This window comes from Ranitomeya imitator, chromosome 3 (genome assembly GCF_032444005.1).
Source record: "Ranitomeya imitator isolate aRanImi1 chromosome 3, aRanImi1.pri, whole genome shotgun sequence".
Lineage (NCBI taxonomy): Eukaryota > Metazoa > Chordata > Amphibia > Anura > Dendrobatidae > Ranitomeya > Ranitomeya imitator.
The window spans coordinates 653,284,728-653,303,509 of NC_091284.1; the positions used below are offsets into that span (position 1 = coordinate 653,284,728).

The window sequence follows — 18,782 nt, forward strand, 5'->3', positions numbered from 1 at the left end:
GGACTGGAGAGCTGGAGATCGTGGAACTAGCGGGGGTGCCGGTGGACATGGCAGACTGAGAGACGGTGGGAGATGGTATTGTTGCCACCGGTGCCCTAGATGCAGTGTTTCCTACTACGAAACTGGTGATTCCCTGACCCTGACGGCTTTGGCCTGGCAAAGAAACCTGCACAGATACTGCAGGTGGTGCGGAAAATGGTGGCCCTACACTGCCGGAAGGGATGTTGCGTTGCTGACTAGCTTCATTGGCCGAGGGTGCTACAACCTTAAGGGACGTTTGGTAGTTAGTCCAGGCTTGCAAATGCATGGTGGTTAAATGTCTATGCATGCAACTTGTATTGAGACTTTTCAGATTCTGTCCTCTGCTTAAGGTAGTTGAACATTTTTGACAGATGACTTTGCGCTGATCAATTGGATGTTGTTTAAAAAAATGCCAGACTGCACTCTTTCTAGCATCGGATACCTTTTCAGGCATTGCAGACTGAGCTTTAACCGGATGGCCACGCTGTCCTCCAACAGGTTTTAGCTTTGCCACGCGTTTTGGGCAAGATACGGGCCCGGCAGATGGAACCTGTTGCGATGTTGATGCCTGCTGCGGCTCCTCCTCCTCCGCTTCAGAACTGCTGCCGCCTGCACCCTGTTCCCCCAATGGCTGCCAATCGGGGTCAAGAACTGGGTCATCTATTACCTCTTCTTGTAGCTCGTGTGCAACTTCGTCTGTGTCACCGTGTCGGTCGGTGGTATAGCGTTCGTGATGGGGCAACATAGTCTCATCAGGGTCTGATTCTTGATCAGCACCCTGCGAGGGCAATGTTGTGGTCTGAGTCAAAGGACCAGCATAGTAGTCTGGCTGTGGCTGTGCATCAGTGCACTCCATGTCAGATTCAACTTGTAATGGGCATGGACTGTTAACTGCTTCACTTTCTAAGCCAGGGACGGTATGTGTAAAGAGCTCCATGGAGTAACCCGTTGTGTCGCCTGCTGCATTCTTCTCTGTTGTTGTTTTTGCTGAAGAGGACAAGGAAGCGACTTGTCCCTGACCGTGAACATCCACTAACGACGCGCTGCTTTGACATTTACCAGTTTCACGAGAGGAGGCAAAAGAGCTAGAGGCTGAGTCAGCAAGATAAGCCAAAACTTACTCTTGCTGCTCCGGCTTTAAAAGCGGTTTTCCTACTCCCAGAAAAGGGAGCGTTCGAGGCCTTGTGTAGCCAGACGACGAACCTGGCTCCACAGCTCCAGACTTAGGTGCAATATTTTTTTTCCCACGACCAGCTGATGCTCCACCATTACCACTACCCTCATTACCAGCTGACAATGAACGCCCCCGGCCACGACCTCTTCCACCATACTTCCTCATTGTTTTAAAAACGTAAACAAACTAACGGTATTTGTTGCTGTCACACAAATTACACGGTGAGCTATAACTTCAGTATGATTTAGCTACCCCTTTACAGGTGAGTGAGACCACAACGAAAATCAGGCACAATGTTACACACTCTGTTGTTGGTGGCAACAAATGAGAGAGATGCCACACACGCAGGACTGTCACTGAAGCACAAATGTAAATATTAATCTCCCACTGATTTTATTTATTTATTTTTTTTCAGGGAGACTTTAGGAAAAAAAAAAATAGAATAAAATGATTTTTTCAGGAAGAATTTAGAAACCAAAGAAAATAAAATGATTTTTTCAGGGAGAATTTAGAAAACAAATAAAACAAAAAAAGGCTTTCTATGGCCCACTGAGTGAGAGATGACGCACACAGGAGTCAGGAGTGGCACACAAGCCCAGAGGCCAATATTTATCTCCCACTGATTGATGTAGTGATTTTTTCAGGTAGATTTTGGAACCCAAAGCAAGCTAAAAAAAATAATAGGCTTTCTATGGCCCACTGAGTGAGAGATGACACAGACAGGGATGGCACTCTAGCAGAAATGTCAATCTTAATTTCCCACAAAAAAAAAAAAAACAGGGAGTGTCCTTCAATTACTATCTCCCTGCAGTAATCTCAGCCAGGTATGGCAGGCAGCAATAAGGAGTGGACTGATGCACAAATTAAATAAAAAGTGTGTACAAACCAAAAAGATAGCTGTGCAGAAAGGAAGGAACAAGAGGATTTGTGCTTTGAAAAAAGCAGTTGGTTTGCACAGCGGCGTACACACAGCAATGCAGCTATCAGGGAGCCTTCTAGGGCAGCCCAATGAGCTACAGCGCTGAGGGGAAAAAAGAATAAAATGTAGCTTCCACTGTCCCTGCACACCGAAGGTGGTGTTGGGCAGTGGAAATCGCTACAGCACAAGCGGTTTGGTGGTTAATGGACCCTGCCTAACGCTATCCCTGCTTCTGACGAAGCGGCAGCAACCTCTCCCTAAGCTCAGATCAGCAGCAGTAACATGGCGGTCGGCGGGAACTCCCCTTTATAGCCCCTGTGACGCCGCAGACAGCAAGCCAATCACTGCAATGCCCTTCTCTAAGATGGTGGGGACCAGGACCTATGTCATCACGCTGCCCACACTCTGCGTTTACCTTCATTGGCTGAGAAATGGCACTTTTCGCGTCATTGAAACGCGACTTTGGCGCGAAAGTCGCGTACCGCATGGCCGACCCCGCACAGGGTCGGATCGGGTTTCATGAAACCCGACTTTGCCAAAAGTCGGCGACTTTTGAAAATGAACGACCCGTTTCGCTCAACCCTAGTCAGAGGATCTTTCAGAGAAACAGATAGTGGGGCATGATCTGACCAGGTAATGTTGCCTATGTCTGCGGAGATACAGTGGGGAAGAGCCACATCGTCCACCAGCACATAGTCAATCCTACTGTAAGAACCGTGTCTAGGTGACATGAATGTATAATCTCGCTCATTGCAGTGCAAATATCTCCAGATGTCATGAAGGTTGTAAGAATTGATAAGAGGGCCCGCTTCACCTCTAGACAGAGAGGAGACATAGCAGTCCAAAGTTTTACACATAGGGATATTAAAGTCTCCTGCAATCAGCTTGTAACCATGTTGAATAGTACTAAGTGTATGAAAAAAATTATTTTGAAATTTAATCTGGGCGTAATTAGGGGCATAAATAGAGGCGATGGTGTAAGGGACGTTGTTAATGAGGCAGAGAACTATAATGAATCTGCCCAGAGGGTCAGCTACAGAGCGAATCAACTGAAAGGTATTGGATTTACTAAAGAAAATAGCTACCCCCACCTTTTTTGATTTGCCATTTGCGAAGAATTGATGGGGGTATAATCCCGAGTACATTCTTACATTGTCACATAATAATAAGTGCATTTCTTGGAGACAAATGATGTCTTAGCGAGTTTTAGCGAGTTGGCGCCAAACGACCGACCTTTTACCTGGTGAATGGAGTCCGTTTACATTAATTGAATATAAATCATGTTCTCTGGGAAACTGCAAGTGAGGGTAGTAAGAGTGTGGACTTCTAATTAAAGCAAACCTGCAGGAAACCAGGGGGAGAAAGGGGGGGAGGAGAAGGAAAGACAGATGAACACATAATAAACAATGAAACAGAGGTCCATTCAGGAATATCCTGAGTCCAAAGGTGAGAGGAAGAAAAACAGTTCACCTATGGGGCAATACGCTGAGGCTAGCCAAAAAAAAAGTAGCCAACTCAGCAGAAAAAAACAGCATGCAAAAAGAAAGAAAAAATCAAATAAAGCAAAACAGTTTTGTACGGGAAAATAGCCAGGAAGTGATGTAGAATTAAACCTTAGGCCGTCTCCCATTCCGGATAGATGTGCCATCTGCCATTCTTGTTGCTTCCAGATCTTGGGGAGTCTGCAGATTAAGGGGAACCAGGAGGCTTCAGGCCCCATTGGGTCAGGGTTCTCGCAGCTTGTGAAGGAGTCAGGCAAGTAGTGACCGATCCATCCTTGCGGATGAGGAGCTTGGTGGGGAACTCCCAGCGGTATATAATACCCTTTTCCCTCAGGATTGTGGTGAAAGGCAAAAAAGCCCTACGTAGAGCTAGAGTCCCCGGGGACAAATCAGGGAAAATAGCGATGTGAGCAAAACGTTCAGGCAGTGTCGGGTTGTTTCTCAACGCCTGAAGGAAGTCTTCTTTCATTTAAAGAAGTGAATACGTGCCAGCACGTCCCTAGGGACAGAGGGACCCAGATCTGCTGGTTTAGGGATCCGGTGGATGCGGTCAATTACAATATCTTTTTTAACAGATTGTAAGAGAACTGTAAGAATAAAATCTTGTAGAAATGCTTTCAGGTCTGCCACCATAACAGACTTCTCTATGCCCCTGAGCTTGATGTTGTTTCTCCTGGATCAGTCCTCCAGGTCCAGGGTCTTAGAGTGGGTTTTAGTAGCCATCAGGTGTAGGTTATCATGGGCATCCCAGAGCTCATTATGTGAGGTAACCAGCTCCGCCATTTTACGTTCAAGGCGGTCTGTGCGGTTCCCTAAGTCCTCCATGTCTCCTCTCAGTTCCGCCAGCATAGAGCGCATATCCTCCTGTAGGGAGGTTCTGAGGTCCCCCAGCATTTCCCTGAGCAGGGCGGCAGTTACAGGGGCGTCGGAGATCTCAGCTGCAGCTGTGCTTGATGATTATGACTGCGAGACTCGGCGTGCAGTGCGGGAAGCTCTGGGAGAAGGCGGTGCCATCTTGGATTACTGAGACGACTGGGGGGAGGCAGCAAAAAAGTCAATTATGCACCTGGGGGACCGCGGGAGCCAGGTTTGGACTTCCCCATACACTCACCACATGTCATCGTAAGATGATGGGAGACCCCGGACCGCGATGCCCATCGTACCGGAACCGCCCCTGGGTGAGTATAATCTAACCTCTTTTTCTCATCCATCAGGATACATCGGGGGCTTATCTACAGCATTACAGAATGCTGTAGATAAGCCCCTGATGCTGGTGGGCTTAGCTCACCTTCGATTTTGGGGGTGACTGGTTCCCTTTAAGAATTAGATTACCAATATGCAGAGATCAGAAATAGTAAAATACAGTACCGAAAGATGACGTCATCAGGACGAAAGTGGCCAGGTTTTACGCTTATTTTATTTCGATAGTGGACCCTGAGTATTCCGATTTGGAAGCTGAATTACCATAGTGGATTTGTCATGAACTTTAGGTTATGTAGCCCCATTCCTCCCTACAAACCTACTTATGGAGTCAGACCACAGTTTTCAACATGTCTGTAAAGCAGTGATGCGAACTGTCCAGAAATTTCTAATTTCTCCTATGTGTAAAAGAAATTTGATATGCACATGATTTATTTTTTTAAACTTGAGAAACTTCGACAGATAGTTATGAAAATCATAATCATCATTTTATGCTTCACACTGAATGCAACTGATATCTTCATATCAAAATTATGGACTGTAGAAATGTATCAATGATTTGTCATGGTTTTGAAATGTGTCCATAAAAAATATCGACTGTCCATGATTTTTTGATCAGCTGTTCGAACATAGTAAAAATCAAGTTGGTAAACTCTTTTGCAAAGTAGTTTTTTTAAGTTGACGAGAGGTAGTAGTCACTTTGCAGTTATTTATAACATTAGTCCTCATCTCTAATGATAATAATCTTGACAGATTTGACAAATTTGTCCTGTTCCACTGTTACTGCCACCATTTGATAATACTTTTCCAAAAGATAGGAAATTGGCAAAGGATCTTTTTCACAAAACTACGCCCCCTATCTGCCAAGTCATGACCCATCCCCAGCACTGCTTTCCTGGAGCCTTTTTTTGGTGGAGGATTGTCAATTGGGAGTCAGGGAGGTGTCTCTTTCTTTTATGGGTGTCTTTGAGTTGTTTTACAAGAACTGGCAATTAGTTGTTCTCAAAAGTTTACAGCACAATGTTTGCTTTCTTGGACTTTTTTCAGAGAAGATGAATGATAGCACCAAAACTTTTTATCCACTCATGGCTAGTAGTTGGGTGAAGCCATTTATTGTCAAACTACTGCATGTTCTCTTTTTAAATCATAATGACAAACCAAAACATCCAAATGACAATGATCAATGGTTTACATAAACTATTTCCTAATACCGTATATTGCCCCCTCTAACATCAATGACAGCTTGAAGTCTTTTGTGGTAGTTGTGGATGAGGCTCTTAATTTTCTCAGATGGTACAGTTTCCCACTCTTCTTGGCAAAAAGCCTTCAATTCCTGGCCTGACTAGCATGAACTGCGCACTTAAGATCTCCCCAGAGTGGCTCAATGATATTGAGGTCAGGAGACTGAGATGGCCACTCAAGAACCTTCACTTTGTTCTGCTGTAGCCAATGACAGGTCGACTTGGCCTTGTGTTTTGGATCGTTGTCATGTTGGAACATCCAAGTACAACCCATTCGCAGCTTCCAGGCTGATTGCAAATTTGCCTCCAGTATTTGTTGATAACATGCTGCATTCATCTTTCCTTCAACTTTGACCAAGTTTCCTGTGCGTTTGTAGCTCACACATGTCCAAAACATCAGTGATCCACCTCCATGCTTTACAGCAGGAATGTTGTTCCTTCCATCATAGGCCTTGTTGACCTTTCTCCAAATGTAACATTATGGTTGTGGCCAAAAAGTTCAATTATTTTGGTCTCATCACTCCAAATTACCTTGTTCCAGAAGTTTTGAGGCTTGTCTCTGTGATGTTTTGCGTGTTGTAGGTGAGATACTTTGTGTCATTTGCGCAGTAATGGCTTTCTTCTTTCTTTAAGTGCTTCCTTCTTGTGCATCCTGAAACAGCCACACCGCCAGTTTTCAGAGAGTTCTGCATTTCAGCTGATGTTATTTGAGGGCTTTTCTTTGCATCTCGAACAATGTTCCTGGCAGTTGTGGACGACATTTTTGTTGGTCTATCTGACCGTGGTTTTGTTTTTACAGAGCCCTTTTCCATTTGTTAATCACAGTTTGAACGTTGCTGAGTGGCATTATCAATTCCTTGGATATCTTTTTGTATCCCTTTCCTGTTTTATACAATTCAACTACCTTTTCCCGTAGATCCGTTGACAATTCTTTTGCTTTTCCCACGACTCTCATTCCAGAAGCATCAGCGGCTGGATGAATGATGCAAGAGTCTGGCTGGATCAAAGAAACTCACTCAGCTTTTATGCACACACTGATTACAAGCAATCAGGTCACAGATGAGGATGTTACCTTTAGTAGCCATTCAAACCCATTTGTATCATCTTCTGTGCTTGTTATCAGGCCCAAATCACCGGTGTATGTGAACTTTTGATCAGGGTCATTTGGATGTTTTGGGTTGTCATTATGATTTAAAATGAGAAAACACAGTAGTTTGACAATAAATGGCTTCACCCAACCACTAACCATGAGTGGAGAAAAGGTTTTGGCGTTATCATTCATACTCTCTGAAAAAAAGGCCAAGAAAGCAAAAATTCTGCCGGGTGTGTAAACTTTTGAGCACAAATGTAGGTGAATGCTGCTATAAAACTTTGAAACTTAAAGCCCAGGCACCCTATTATACCCTATTATATTATATCTCCAGACAAGCTCTAAGTTATCTAAAAGTGTAATAGATCTTCTCCAAGTATCATGTTATGTTCTAACAGGTACCATGTTACAGTGCAATTATCCACCAAAAGCATTGTTTCTAGTAAAGAATATCTCCGCATGGAGGTTTCTCTTAGTGGAGCATGGGGTGCTCAAGGCTCTGCTGGGACTCTATGTGCTTTCATACAGGCTGTCTGTGCTATTTAGAAAAAATAAAGATGTCAGCACAAATCTGCACAATGCTTTTGTTCTTTCTGTGTTTCTTTGTTGTTGTTGTTTGGTTGCATATAAACAAGCCTATCAATCAATAATTTACATCTATCGAGCGAAATGACAGAAATCAGTCAATCAGGCAAAGTATTAAAATGTATTAAAATACCTAAAGCATGTTTTGAGAGCGAGCAATAAAATATTATTTTTAATGTACTAGCTTGCACTACTAAATAAATGAAAGTCATAATTCTATTGATTGTGAGTTTTTGGCTTTAGTGGATATAAATGTCCTCAATATGTCTTAACATTTTTAATACCCTTAAGCACAAATTCTGTAAGAGATGGACTGCTAAACTCTTTCTTTGCCAATTTAGACACCAGAGAAACAGGAAAAACAAGAAATCGGCCTTTTCGCTGTAATAATTTATGATACTATGATTTGATTTCCGATGGACATAATGATGTTAGAAACAATATACCATTTTTGTAAAACACACCTTTTTTCTCTGAATGTCTTTCATCTGTTGTATCTTAGCATCTTCCTCCTCCTTTTGCTTTCTTTTATAATCTTCTCTCTGGATCTGAACAAAACCTTAAATTTAGTTTTCAGAATATCATTATGAAACGAACTATAGGCAAATAAGCAAAGCTTCTTGATCCTTAAGGGGGTATTCCCATCTCCAAGATCCTATCCAAATAAGTAGTAGATGTAATAATAAAAAAAATTAGCAAATATCTCCAAATAGAAATGTAGTATAGTTCGTCTGATTTGTTATGTCGCTTACCTCATATGCAGGGTATTGCAGTAGCTTGGGTATCCATAGTTACGACTAGGGTTGAGCATAACAGATCGGACAAATTCAAAAAAAATTTTTCATGAAACCCGACCCGATCCTAGTGTAGGATCGGCCATGAGGTTGGCAATCTGCGCGCAAAAGTCGCGTTTCATATGACGCTTTCAACGCCATTTTTCAGCCAATGAAGGAGGAAGCAGAGTGTGGGCAGCGTGCTGAAATAGGTCTTAGTCCCCACCATCTTAGAGAAGAGCATGACAGTGATTGGCTTGCTTTCATCACAGGGGCTATAAAGGGGCGTGCACGCCGGCCGCCATCTTACTTCTGCCGATCTTAGCATAGGGAGAGGTCGCTGCAGCTTCATCAGAAGAAGGGATATAGTTAGGGAGGGAAGATTAACCCCCAAACCGCTTGTGCTGTAGCGATTTCCACTGTCCAACACCACCATTTGTTTGCAGGGACAGTGGAGGCTATATTTTTGTGCATCAGCTCTGTAGCTTATTAGGCTGCCTTATAAGGCTCAGAAAAAGAAAGAAATGTCCAGCCTCACCGAGTCCGTAAAAAGGGAGCCTAGTCTCCAGAAACACGTTGAGATTCTTGCCCATATGGTTGTGCTGAAGTCTGTATCCTCCATGTTCAAAGTTTGTTAATAAAGAAAAAGCTTTTTTACGGACTCGGTGAGGCTGGACATTTCTTTCTTTTTCTGGATCTTGCACGCCTGGACACAGCGGGTCCGTGCTCCCGAGGTTTGGTTGCTGAATCACGGGTGAGCTGGTTTATGTTCCTGCCTTATAAGGCTCCCTGATAGCTGCATTGCTGTTTGCACGCTGCTGTGCAAACCAACTGCTTTTTTAAAAGCAAAAATCCTGTTGCTCCTTTCTGCACAGTTATCTTGTTTATTTGTCCACACTTTTGCGTGCAGCAGTCCTTTTTATTGCTGCTATACTTTTCCTGAGATCAATGTAGGGAGATTGAAATTGTACTACAGTCCTTGTATTTTTTCATATATCTTCCAACCACTTTCTGCCACTTACAATGTGTTGTTTTATGCACAGGGCCTGAGGTTTGGTTCAGTTTCCCCCCAAAAAAGTGAGATTCAAATTCTCACAAAGTGGATATACTTCAGTCCTGTTAGTTTGTGGTATATTAGCCAGCCACTTTCTGCCACTTACATTGTGTTGTTATATACACTGGGCCTGAGTTTTGGTTCAGTCTCCCCCCCAAAAAGTGAGATTCAAATTCTCATAAAGTGGATATACTGCAGTCCTGTTAGTTTGTGGTATGTCAGCCAGCCACTTTCTACCACTTAGATTGCGTTGTTATATACACTGGGCCTGAGTTTTGTTTCAGTCTCCCCCCAAAAAAGTGAGGTTCAAATTATCACAAAGTGGATATACTTCAGTCCTGTTAGTTTGTAGTATATCAGCCAGCCACTTTTTGCCACTTACATTGTGTTGTTTTATGCACAGGGCCTGAGGTTTAATTCAGTCTCCCAAAAAAATAAGTGAGATTCAAATTCTCACAAAGTGGATATACTTCAGTCCTGTTAGTTTGTAGTATATCAGCCAGCCACTTTCTGCCATTTACCGTATATACTCGAGTATAAGCTGAGATTTTCAGCCCAAAATTTTGGGCTGAAAGTGCCCCTCTCGGCTTATACTCGAGTCACGGCAGCGGTGGGGTCGGCGGGTGAGGGGGAGAGGGCGCTGAGGTATACTTACCTAGTCCCAGCGATCCTGGCGCTCCCCCTGCCGTCCCACGGTCTTCTGTGCTGCAGCTTCTTCCCCTCTTCAGCGGTCACGTGGGACCGCTCATTAGAGAAATGAATAGGCGGCTCCACCTCCCATAGGGGTGGAGCCGCCTATTCATTTCTCTAATCAGCGGTGCCGGTGACCGCTGATAGAGAAAGAGGCTGCGGCACAGAAGACCGTGGGACAGGAGGGGAGCGCCAGGATCGCTGGGACTAGGTAAGTATGTTATATTCACCTGTCCACGTTCCAGCCGCCGGGCGCCACTCTATCTTCCTGGCGTCGCTCCGCTCTGACTGTTAAGGTCAGAGGGCGCGATGACGCATATAGTGTGCGCGGCGCCCTCTGCCTGATCAGTCAGAGCGGAGAGACGTCGGGACCGGACGCTGGGAGCTGCAATCAAGAGAGGTGAGTATGGCATTTTTTTTTTTATTGCAGCAGCAGCAGCAATGGCAGAGCTTTCTATGGCACAGCTATGGGGCAGTACTGAACGGTGCAGAGCACTATATGGCAGCTATGGGGCAGTACTGAACGGCACACAGCACTATATGGCAGCTATGGGGCAGTACTGAACGGCACACAGCACTATATGGCAGCTATGGGGCAGTATTGAACGGCACACAGCACTATATGGCAGCTACGGGGCAGTACTGAACGGCACACAGCACTTATGGCAGCTATGGGGCAGTACTGAACGGCACACAGCACTATATGGCAGCTATGGGGCAGTACTGAACGGCACACAGCACTATATGGCAGCTATGGGGCAGTACTGAACGGCACACAGCACTATATGGCAGCTATGGGGCAGTACTGAACGGCACACAGCACTATATGGCAGCTATGGGGCAGTACTGAACGGCACACAGCACTATATGGCAGCTATGGGGCAGTACTGAACGGCACATAGCACTATATGGCAGCTATGGGGCAATAATGAACGGTGCAGAGCACTATATGGCAGCTATGGGGCAATAATGAACGGTGCAGGGCACTATATGGCACATCTATGGGGCAATAATGAACGGTGCAGAGCACTATATGGCACAGCTTTATATGGCACATATATAGGGCAATGATGAACGGTGCAGAGCACTATATGGCAGAGCTTTCTATGGCACATCTATGGGGCAATAATGAACAGTATGGAGCATTATATATGGCACAGCTTTATATGGAGCATCTTATGGGGCAATAATGAACGGTTTGGAGCATCTATTTTTATTTTTGAAATTTACCAGTAGCTGCTGCATTTCCTACCCTAGGCTTATACTCGAGTCAATAAGTTTTCCCAGTTTTTTGTGGCAAAATTAGGGGGGTCGGCTTATACTCGGGTCGGCTTATACTCGAGTATATACGGTACATTGTGTTGTTTTATGCACAGGGCCTGAGGTTTGGTTCAGTCTCCTCCCAAAAAATAAGTGAGATTCAAATTATCACAAAGTGGATATTTTTCAGTCCTGTTAGTTTGTAGTATATCAGCCAGCCACTTTCTGCCACTTACATTGTGTTGTTTTATGCAACACAAACCTGAGGTTTGGTTCAGTCCCCCCCCAAAAAAAAAGGGAGATTTAAATTCTCAACACGTTTATATACACCTTCTACCTTGTTTTACAGTACCATATAACGGTTGTTATTTTGGTTAGATTTTCCAAAAAATTAGGAAGTCTGGTGGAAGAGCCCATGGGCGGTGGTTGCCAGCTGGTACTGATGGTGGTCGTGGTGGTGGTGCATCTGGTGTTAGTGGCAAAACCACAATAGCAGCTAAGGCTAGAGGTGTTGAGCCAGCGTCATCGTCTGGCTACACAAGGCCTCGAAGGCTCCCTTATCTGGGAGTAGGAAAACAGCTTTTAAAGCCGGATGATCTGACCTTCATTAAAATGAACCAATCATGGATTTCAAATTATTTTGCCCCACCTTCCCCTGCTGACATGTAGCTTGCTGGAAAAGTGTCTTGCTTTTGGCCTCCTCTTACTGACTGCTCCAATTCCTCCATTTGCAATTGCTGAATGTCCACCATAGGCCATTTTTATACCTCCCTAAATGGGCTGACTCCCCCCACAGGGCCGTGGTCACCACCTGGCACAAGCACCCCTGCGAGTGCCGTTTGCCTGGATAGGTGGGTGTGCCCACTCTTGGGCGGCAGCACTGGCACAGGGTCCCTCATAGTACAATGAAGTGTCTCTGACGGTGGTGGTGCACAACCAACGTCAGACACACCGTCATAATATGTGGGGCCCTGTGCCAGTACTGCCGCCCACGAGAGAGTGTTCCCACAGCTCGAACAGTGCTCTACCACTTGCTATACTTACCTCTCCCTGCTCCACCACTGTGTAATCTGTGCTGGTAAATCCTTCAATGGCACTGCCAATACAAATTTGTTGAAATGATAGATGATAGTTAAAATATACAGGGGCCCTGGCCTCCATTTAGACCAGTTAATACTTTGCGCCTACTACCACTGTCTGCTACTCAGCAGAGGAGCCCACCCTTCTACCTAGCTATGCCGCCCATTTAGTCCTGTTACCAATTTTGAACTGCATTTAGCCTACTTTAGTATTTGGGCCTACTAACTGTGTCTGCCACTCATTACAGTTGTCCTCCACTGTACAAAGCAATGCCGCCCGTTTAGTCCTGTTAACAATTTTGAACTGCATTTAGCCTACTTTAGTATTTTGGGCCTACTAACTGTGTCTGCAACTCATTACAGTTGTCCTCCACTGAACAAAGCAATGCCGCCTGTTTAGTCCTGTTAACAATTTTGAACTGCATTTAGCCTACTTTAAAATTTGGGCCTACTAACTGTGTATGCCACTCATTACAGTTGTCCTCCACTGAACAAAGCAATGCCGCCTGTTTAGTCCTGTTACCAATTTTGAACTGCATTTATCCTACTTTATTATTTGGGCCTATATCTATGTTTTCTCCTCGTCCTGCCCATTGCCCAGCCACTGCTAGATGAGTCTGCTGGTACATTCACCCAGACCACTACATTCCGCTTGCACTCTACACAGCCAGAATCTGACCCTGCTGAAAGTCAGCTTCCCCTTCCCGCATACTATACCACCTTACACGGGGACAAAGAGGAAGGTGCAGATGAAAGTGCAGGTTCCTTCATCAGGTGGGGGGGCATACTCGTTTGTGACGTCACTGGCACAGGGCCCCTCATAGTACGCAAAAGTGTCTCTGCCAGTGGGAGGCGCCACCTGCCGTCAAACACACCGTCATACTATGAAGGGCCCTGTGCCAGTGCCAACGAGTGGGCTCCCCCTGCTTGCTCAGGATCAAACCACTTGTAACGTTGAAATACTTACCTCTCCCTGCTCCACCGCCGTGACGTATTCCCCGTTTCCTGGGCCCACTAAAAACTTGAGCCAGCCCTACCCCCCCCCCCACAACTTTAGCCAAATGACCCCCAGTTTTCAATGCCTAACGATTATTATAAAGTAAATTAAGATTGACAAGCTTAAGTAATACGAATTGATGTTTTTGGCATTAAAATGAGCACTGTAGGTGTTTTCCTGGCCTCCACTCATTGCCGACTTTGATTCCCCATTGACTTGCATTGGGTTTCGTGTTTCAGTCGGCCCCCGACTTTTCGCAATAATCGGCCGATTTCACCCGACCCGACTTTTCACAAAGTCGGGTTTCGCGAAACCCGACTCGATCCGAAAAAAGTAAAAGTCGCTCAACTCTAGTTACAACCACTCATATAGTAACAGTTAGTTTGTTGCTAGTGGTCATAACCATGGATACCTAAACTACTGCAATGCCCTGCATACAGGGTAAGCGATACAGCGAATCAGAAGAACTATACTACATTTCTAGTTGAAGGTATTTGCTAATATTATTATTATTACACCTAGAGGACTTATGCTGACGAGAACAATGGCAGCCTATTTGCACTAAGAGATGAGTTACAGATTGTTCCGTGTGCATCTGAAGGTGGGTTAGCCTGCGTAAATAGTCTATTAAATTTCCGCCGTGCAGCATAGAAGCAGCTGATTGGATGTTGTTTAGTGACCCATTTATTTTGAGTTTTAAAAAAAATAGAATAGATAGAATTACTTTTGTAGAATTGGACAAATGCTAAAAAAAAAAAGTTTAATAAACATTGGGCACAATATTGCCTGGAACATAGAGAATTCATTTGTGAATGAAAAGATGGTCTACAAGCAGACAAGTTTGAAACAATGGATTATAGACACGTGTAGGGTCTCGAACCCAAGTTTGTCAGCCTAGGTATATATCTGTTGGCTATATTTTAATAAAAACAAGCATTTTATGCAATAATAGCTTATGCGTCAATGATCAAATTCAAGGTCTCCCCCAGGCTGAATATACCTTTCTTTGTGATTACATGCATTCAAAATATTTACAACAAAGACTTCATACCATGCAGAAACGTAGCATTCTAGCGTTAAATATAGACAAAGCACAAGTGACAGTGGTAATAATCACTTGCATTATTACTCTTGCTGTTCAGTTATGATTATACAATATATCACTGTAATACACAGATTTAATAAATGACTTGTTCATTAAAAAGGATGAAAAATATTTTCCCCAGCAAATAATTGTCCCCTGCGTCTTTTGTGTCTATGATTGTAATGAGGCAAATGTTCTGTTGTGCATTTCTGTATCATAATAAAGAACCTTTTAACATTTCTAATTGAATCATCTAGTATTTAAATATCAAGCTCCTTTTTTTTATATAAGAATGGAGCATAATAAAACTCCAACATAGTTAATTCCTGACAAAACATTCTGTAGGCTGCAGTGTACAGCATATTATTATGGAGGGGAAGGTGAAAATATGCAATTTTTCCCTGCTCTTTTACATAACCAAGATTCCATCCATTAAACCACACCTCCCGTACAGAGAACCTTTATTCAGTTTATGCACAGTTGAGCAGGATTTAGTTCCAGATTTTCTTAAAGGGAATGTGTCACCAGATTCTTGCCACCTAATCTGAAAGCATCATGATGTATTGAAAGAGACCCTGATTCCAATGATGTCTCACTTAGTGGGCTGCTAAGAGTAGTTTTGAAAAAAAAAATCACAGTTTTATCAGCAGCACATCATAATTAGAGGACTAGTAAACCTGCTGCCATATAGTTGATATTCATAAACTCTGTATAATCCCGCCCCAACACTGATTGGCTACTTTGTGCCTATGCACAGAGTACACAGGAAGGAGACAGTGGTGTAGGGCCGGGCTTATATAGAATTTTCACAGAGATGGGTGGACTAATTAGATTTAAGTATAACTTTTACTATAAACCCTTTAAAATTATTTCCACCATACTAGTTATTATTATTATTATTATTATTATTATTATTATAGCGCCATTTATTCCATGGCACATGTTAGGAGGGGTATACATAAAAACAAGTACAATAATCTTAAACAATACAAGTCATAACTGGTACAGGAGGAATGAGGACCCTGCCCGCGAAGGCAATCTTATCCAATCTGTTCAGATCAGATATGGATACTGATATTAAATAAATTATAATTAGCTTGACTGTGCTATATAAAATAGTAATCAACCATATAGTAAAGTTGACGAGTCTCATGTAAAGAAAATGAAAATATGGTCCAGACACCAACTGTATATCCAGACACATAAATGTAAATATGTCATCAAATACAGTGCCAGAGAGAATATATCTCTCAAATATGTGTCTATAAAAATGTTATATTCAATCAATGAACATAGACATTATGTAAATGTATCAAATCCAATAAGTAGAAGAAAAAATGCTGGATTTTTTGAAAATATGCAGGGAATGATCATCAAAGAGTCTAAAGAAGCTCAAACGGAACATCACACAGAACCTTCATATAGCGACTACAGTATACATAATTCTGTAATTTTGCCAAAACAATGTCAAAATACATTGCTCAAATTGCCATCAGGAGGCAAAATGACACAGCCGAAATATCACTTTAATGCATTGTGGTAGCAAAAAGTCACATAATTCCTAGAAATACAGGTTTCTCCTTGTGGAGAGTGACATACCAGCTCTGGCTTGTCAAGGTAAGGAGGCTTATGAAGAGCAATTTGCATAGAAATACAGTGGATACAATTAATAACATAGATAAATTGTATATACCATGTCTAAAGTAATAGTGGCAACTAGGGTTGAGCGAAACGGGTCGAACATCTTCAAAAGTCGCCGACTTTTGACAAAGTCGGGTTTCATGAAACCCGATCCGACCCCTGTGCGGGGTCGGCCATGCGGTACGCGACTTTCGCGCCAAAGTCGCGTTTCAATGACGCGAAAAGTGCCATTTCTCAGCCAATGAAGGTAAACGCAGAGTGTGGGCAGCGTGATGACATAGGTCCTGGTCCCCACCATCTTAGAGAAGGGCATTGCAGTGATTGGCTTGCTGTCCGCGGCGTCACAGGGGCTATAAAGGGGCGTTCCCGCCGACCGCCATGTTACTGCTGCTGATCTGAGCTTTGGGAGAGGTTGCTGCCGCTTCGTCAGAAGCAGGGATAGCGTTAGGCAGGGTCCATTAACCACCAAACCGCTTGTGCTGTAGCGATTTGCACTGTCCAACACCACCTTCGGTGTGCAGGGACAGTGGAAGCTACATTTTTTTTTTTTCCCCTCAGCGCTGTAGCTCATTGGGCTGCCCTAGAAGGCTCCCTGATAGCTGCATTGCTGTGTGTACGCCGCTGTGCAAACCAACTGCTTTTTTCAAAGCACAAATCCTCTTGTTCCTTCCTTTCTGCACAGCTATCTTGTTTGTTTGTCCACACTTTTTATTTAATTTGTGCATCAGTCCACTCCTTATTGCTGCCTGCCATACCTGGCTGAGATTACTGCAGGGAGATAGTAATTGAAGGACAGTTCCTTTTTTTTTTTTTTTTGTGGGAGATTAAGATTGGCATTTCTGCTAGAGTGCCATCCCTGTCTGTGTCATCTCTCACTCAGTGGGCCATAGAAAGCCTATTTATTTTTTTGCTTGATTTGGGTTCTAAAATCTACCTGAAAAAATCACTACATCAATCAGTGGGAGAAAAATATTGGCCTCAGGGCTTGTGTGCCACTCCTTACTCCTGTGTGTGCCATCTCTCACTCAGTGGGCCATAGAAAGCCTATTTATTTTTTTGCTTGATTTGGGTTCCAAAATCTACCTGAAAAAATCACAACATCAATCAGTGGGAGAAAAATATTGGCCTCAGGGCTTGTGTGCCACTCCTGACTCCTGTGTGTGCCATCTCTCACTCAGTGGGCCATAGAAAGCCTATTAATTTTTTTGCTTGATTTGGGTTCTAAATTCTACCTGAAAAAATCAATAAATCAATCAGTGGGAGATTAATATTGGCCTTTGGGCTTGTGTGCCAGTCCTAAGCGTGCCATCTCTCTCTCTCAGATAGTGGGCCATAGAAAGCCTATTTATTTTTTTTTTTATTGGGTTTATAAATTTTCCCTGGAAAAAAAAAAAAAAAGTGGGAGATTAATATTGGCCTCTGGGCTTGTGTGCCAGTCCTGAGCGTGCCATCTCTCTCACAAATAGTGGGCCATAGAAAGCCTATTTATTTTTTTGGTTGATTTGGGTTCTAAATTCTACCTGAAAAAATCAATAAATCAATCAGTGGGAGATTAATATTAGCCTTTGGGCTTGTGTGCCAGTCCTAAGCGTGCCATCTCTCTCTCTCAGATAGTGGGCCATAGAAAGCCTATTTATTATTTTTTTTATTGGGTTTATAAATTTTCCCTGGAAAAAAAAAAAAAAGTGGGAGATTAATATTGGCCTCTGGGCTTGTGTGCCAGTCCTGAGCGTGCCATCTCTCTCACAAATAGTGGGCCATAGAAAGCCTATTTATTTTTTTGGTTGATTTGGGTTCTAAATTCTACCTGAAAAAATCAATAAATCAATCAGTGGGAGATAAATATTGGCCTCTGGGCTTGTGTGCCACTCCTGACTCCTGTGTGCGTCCTCTCTCACTCAGTGGGCCCTAGAAAGCCTATTTTTTGTTTTATTTGTTTTCTAAATTCTCCCTGAAAAAATCATTTTATTTTATTTGGTTTCTAAATTATTCCTGAAAAAATCATTTTTTTTTTATTTTATTTTTTCTAAAGTCTCCCTGAAAAAAAAAAAAAAATCAAATCAGTGGGAGATTAATATTGCCCTTTCTGCTTGTGTGCCAGTCTTGACTCCTGGGTGTGCCATCTCTCTCTCTCTCCAATTGTGGGCCATAGAGAGCCTATTAATTTTTTTGCTTGATTTGGGTTCCAAAATCTACCTGAAAAAATCACTAAATCAATCAGTGGGAGAAAAATATTGGCCTCTGGGCTTGTGTGCCACTCCTGACTCCTGTGTGCGTCCTCTCTCACTCAGTGGGCCCTACAAAGCCTATTTTTTTTTTATTTGTTTTCTAAATTCTCCCTGAAACAATCATTTTATTTTATTTGGTTTCTAAATTCTTCCTGAAAAATTCATTTTTTTGTATTTTTTTTTTCTAAAGTCTCCCTGAAAAAAAAAAAAAAATCAAATCAGTGGGAGATTAATATTGCCCTTT

At 43.1% G+C, this 18,782-nt stretch overlaps 1 protein-coding gene across 1 annotated transcript in view; it reads right to left on the reverse strand.

Annotated features, from left to right (window-relative positions):
• EPSTI1 (epithelial stromal interaction 1) overlaps positions 1 to 18,782 on the reverse strand; it is a 161,998-nt gene that overhangs the window by 42,572 nt on the left and 100,644 nt on the right. The window contains exons 5-6 of the mRNA XM_069758227.1: positions 8,197 to 8,280; positions 5,136 to 5,214 (exon numbers count right to left, since the gene is read on the reverse strand). Of these exons, the coding sequence (XP_069614328.1) occupies positions 5,140 to 5,214; positions 8,197 to 8,280 (159 nt within the window). The 3' untranslated portion in view covers positions 5,136 to 5,139. The remainder of the gene's footprint in view (positions 1 to 5,135; positions 5,215 to 8,196; positions 8,281 to 18,782) is intronic.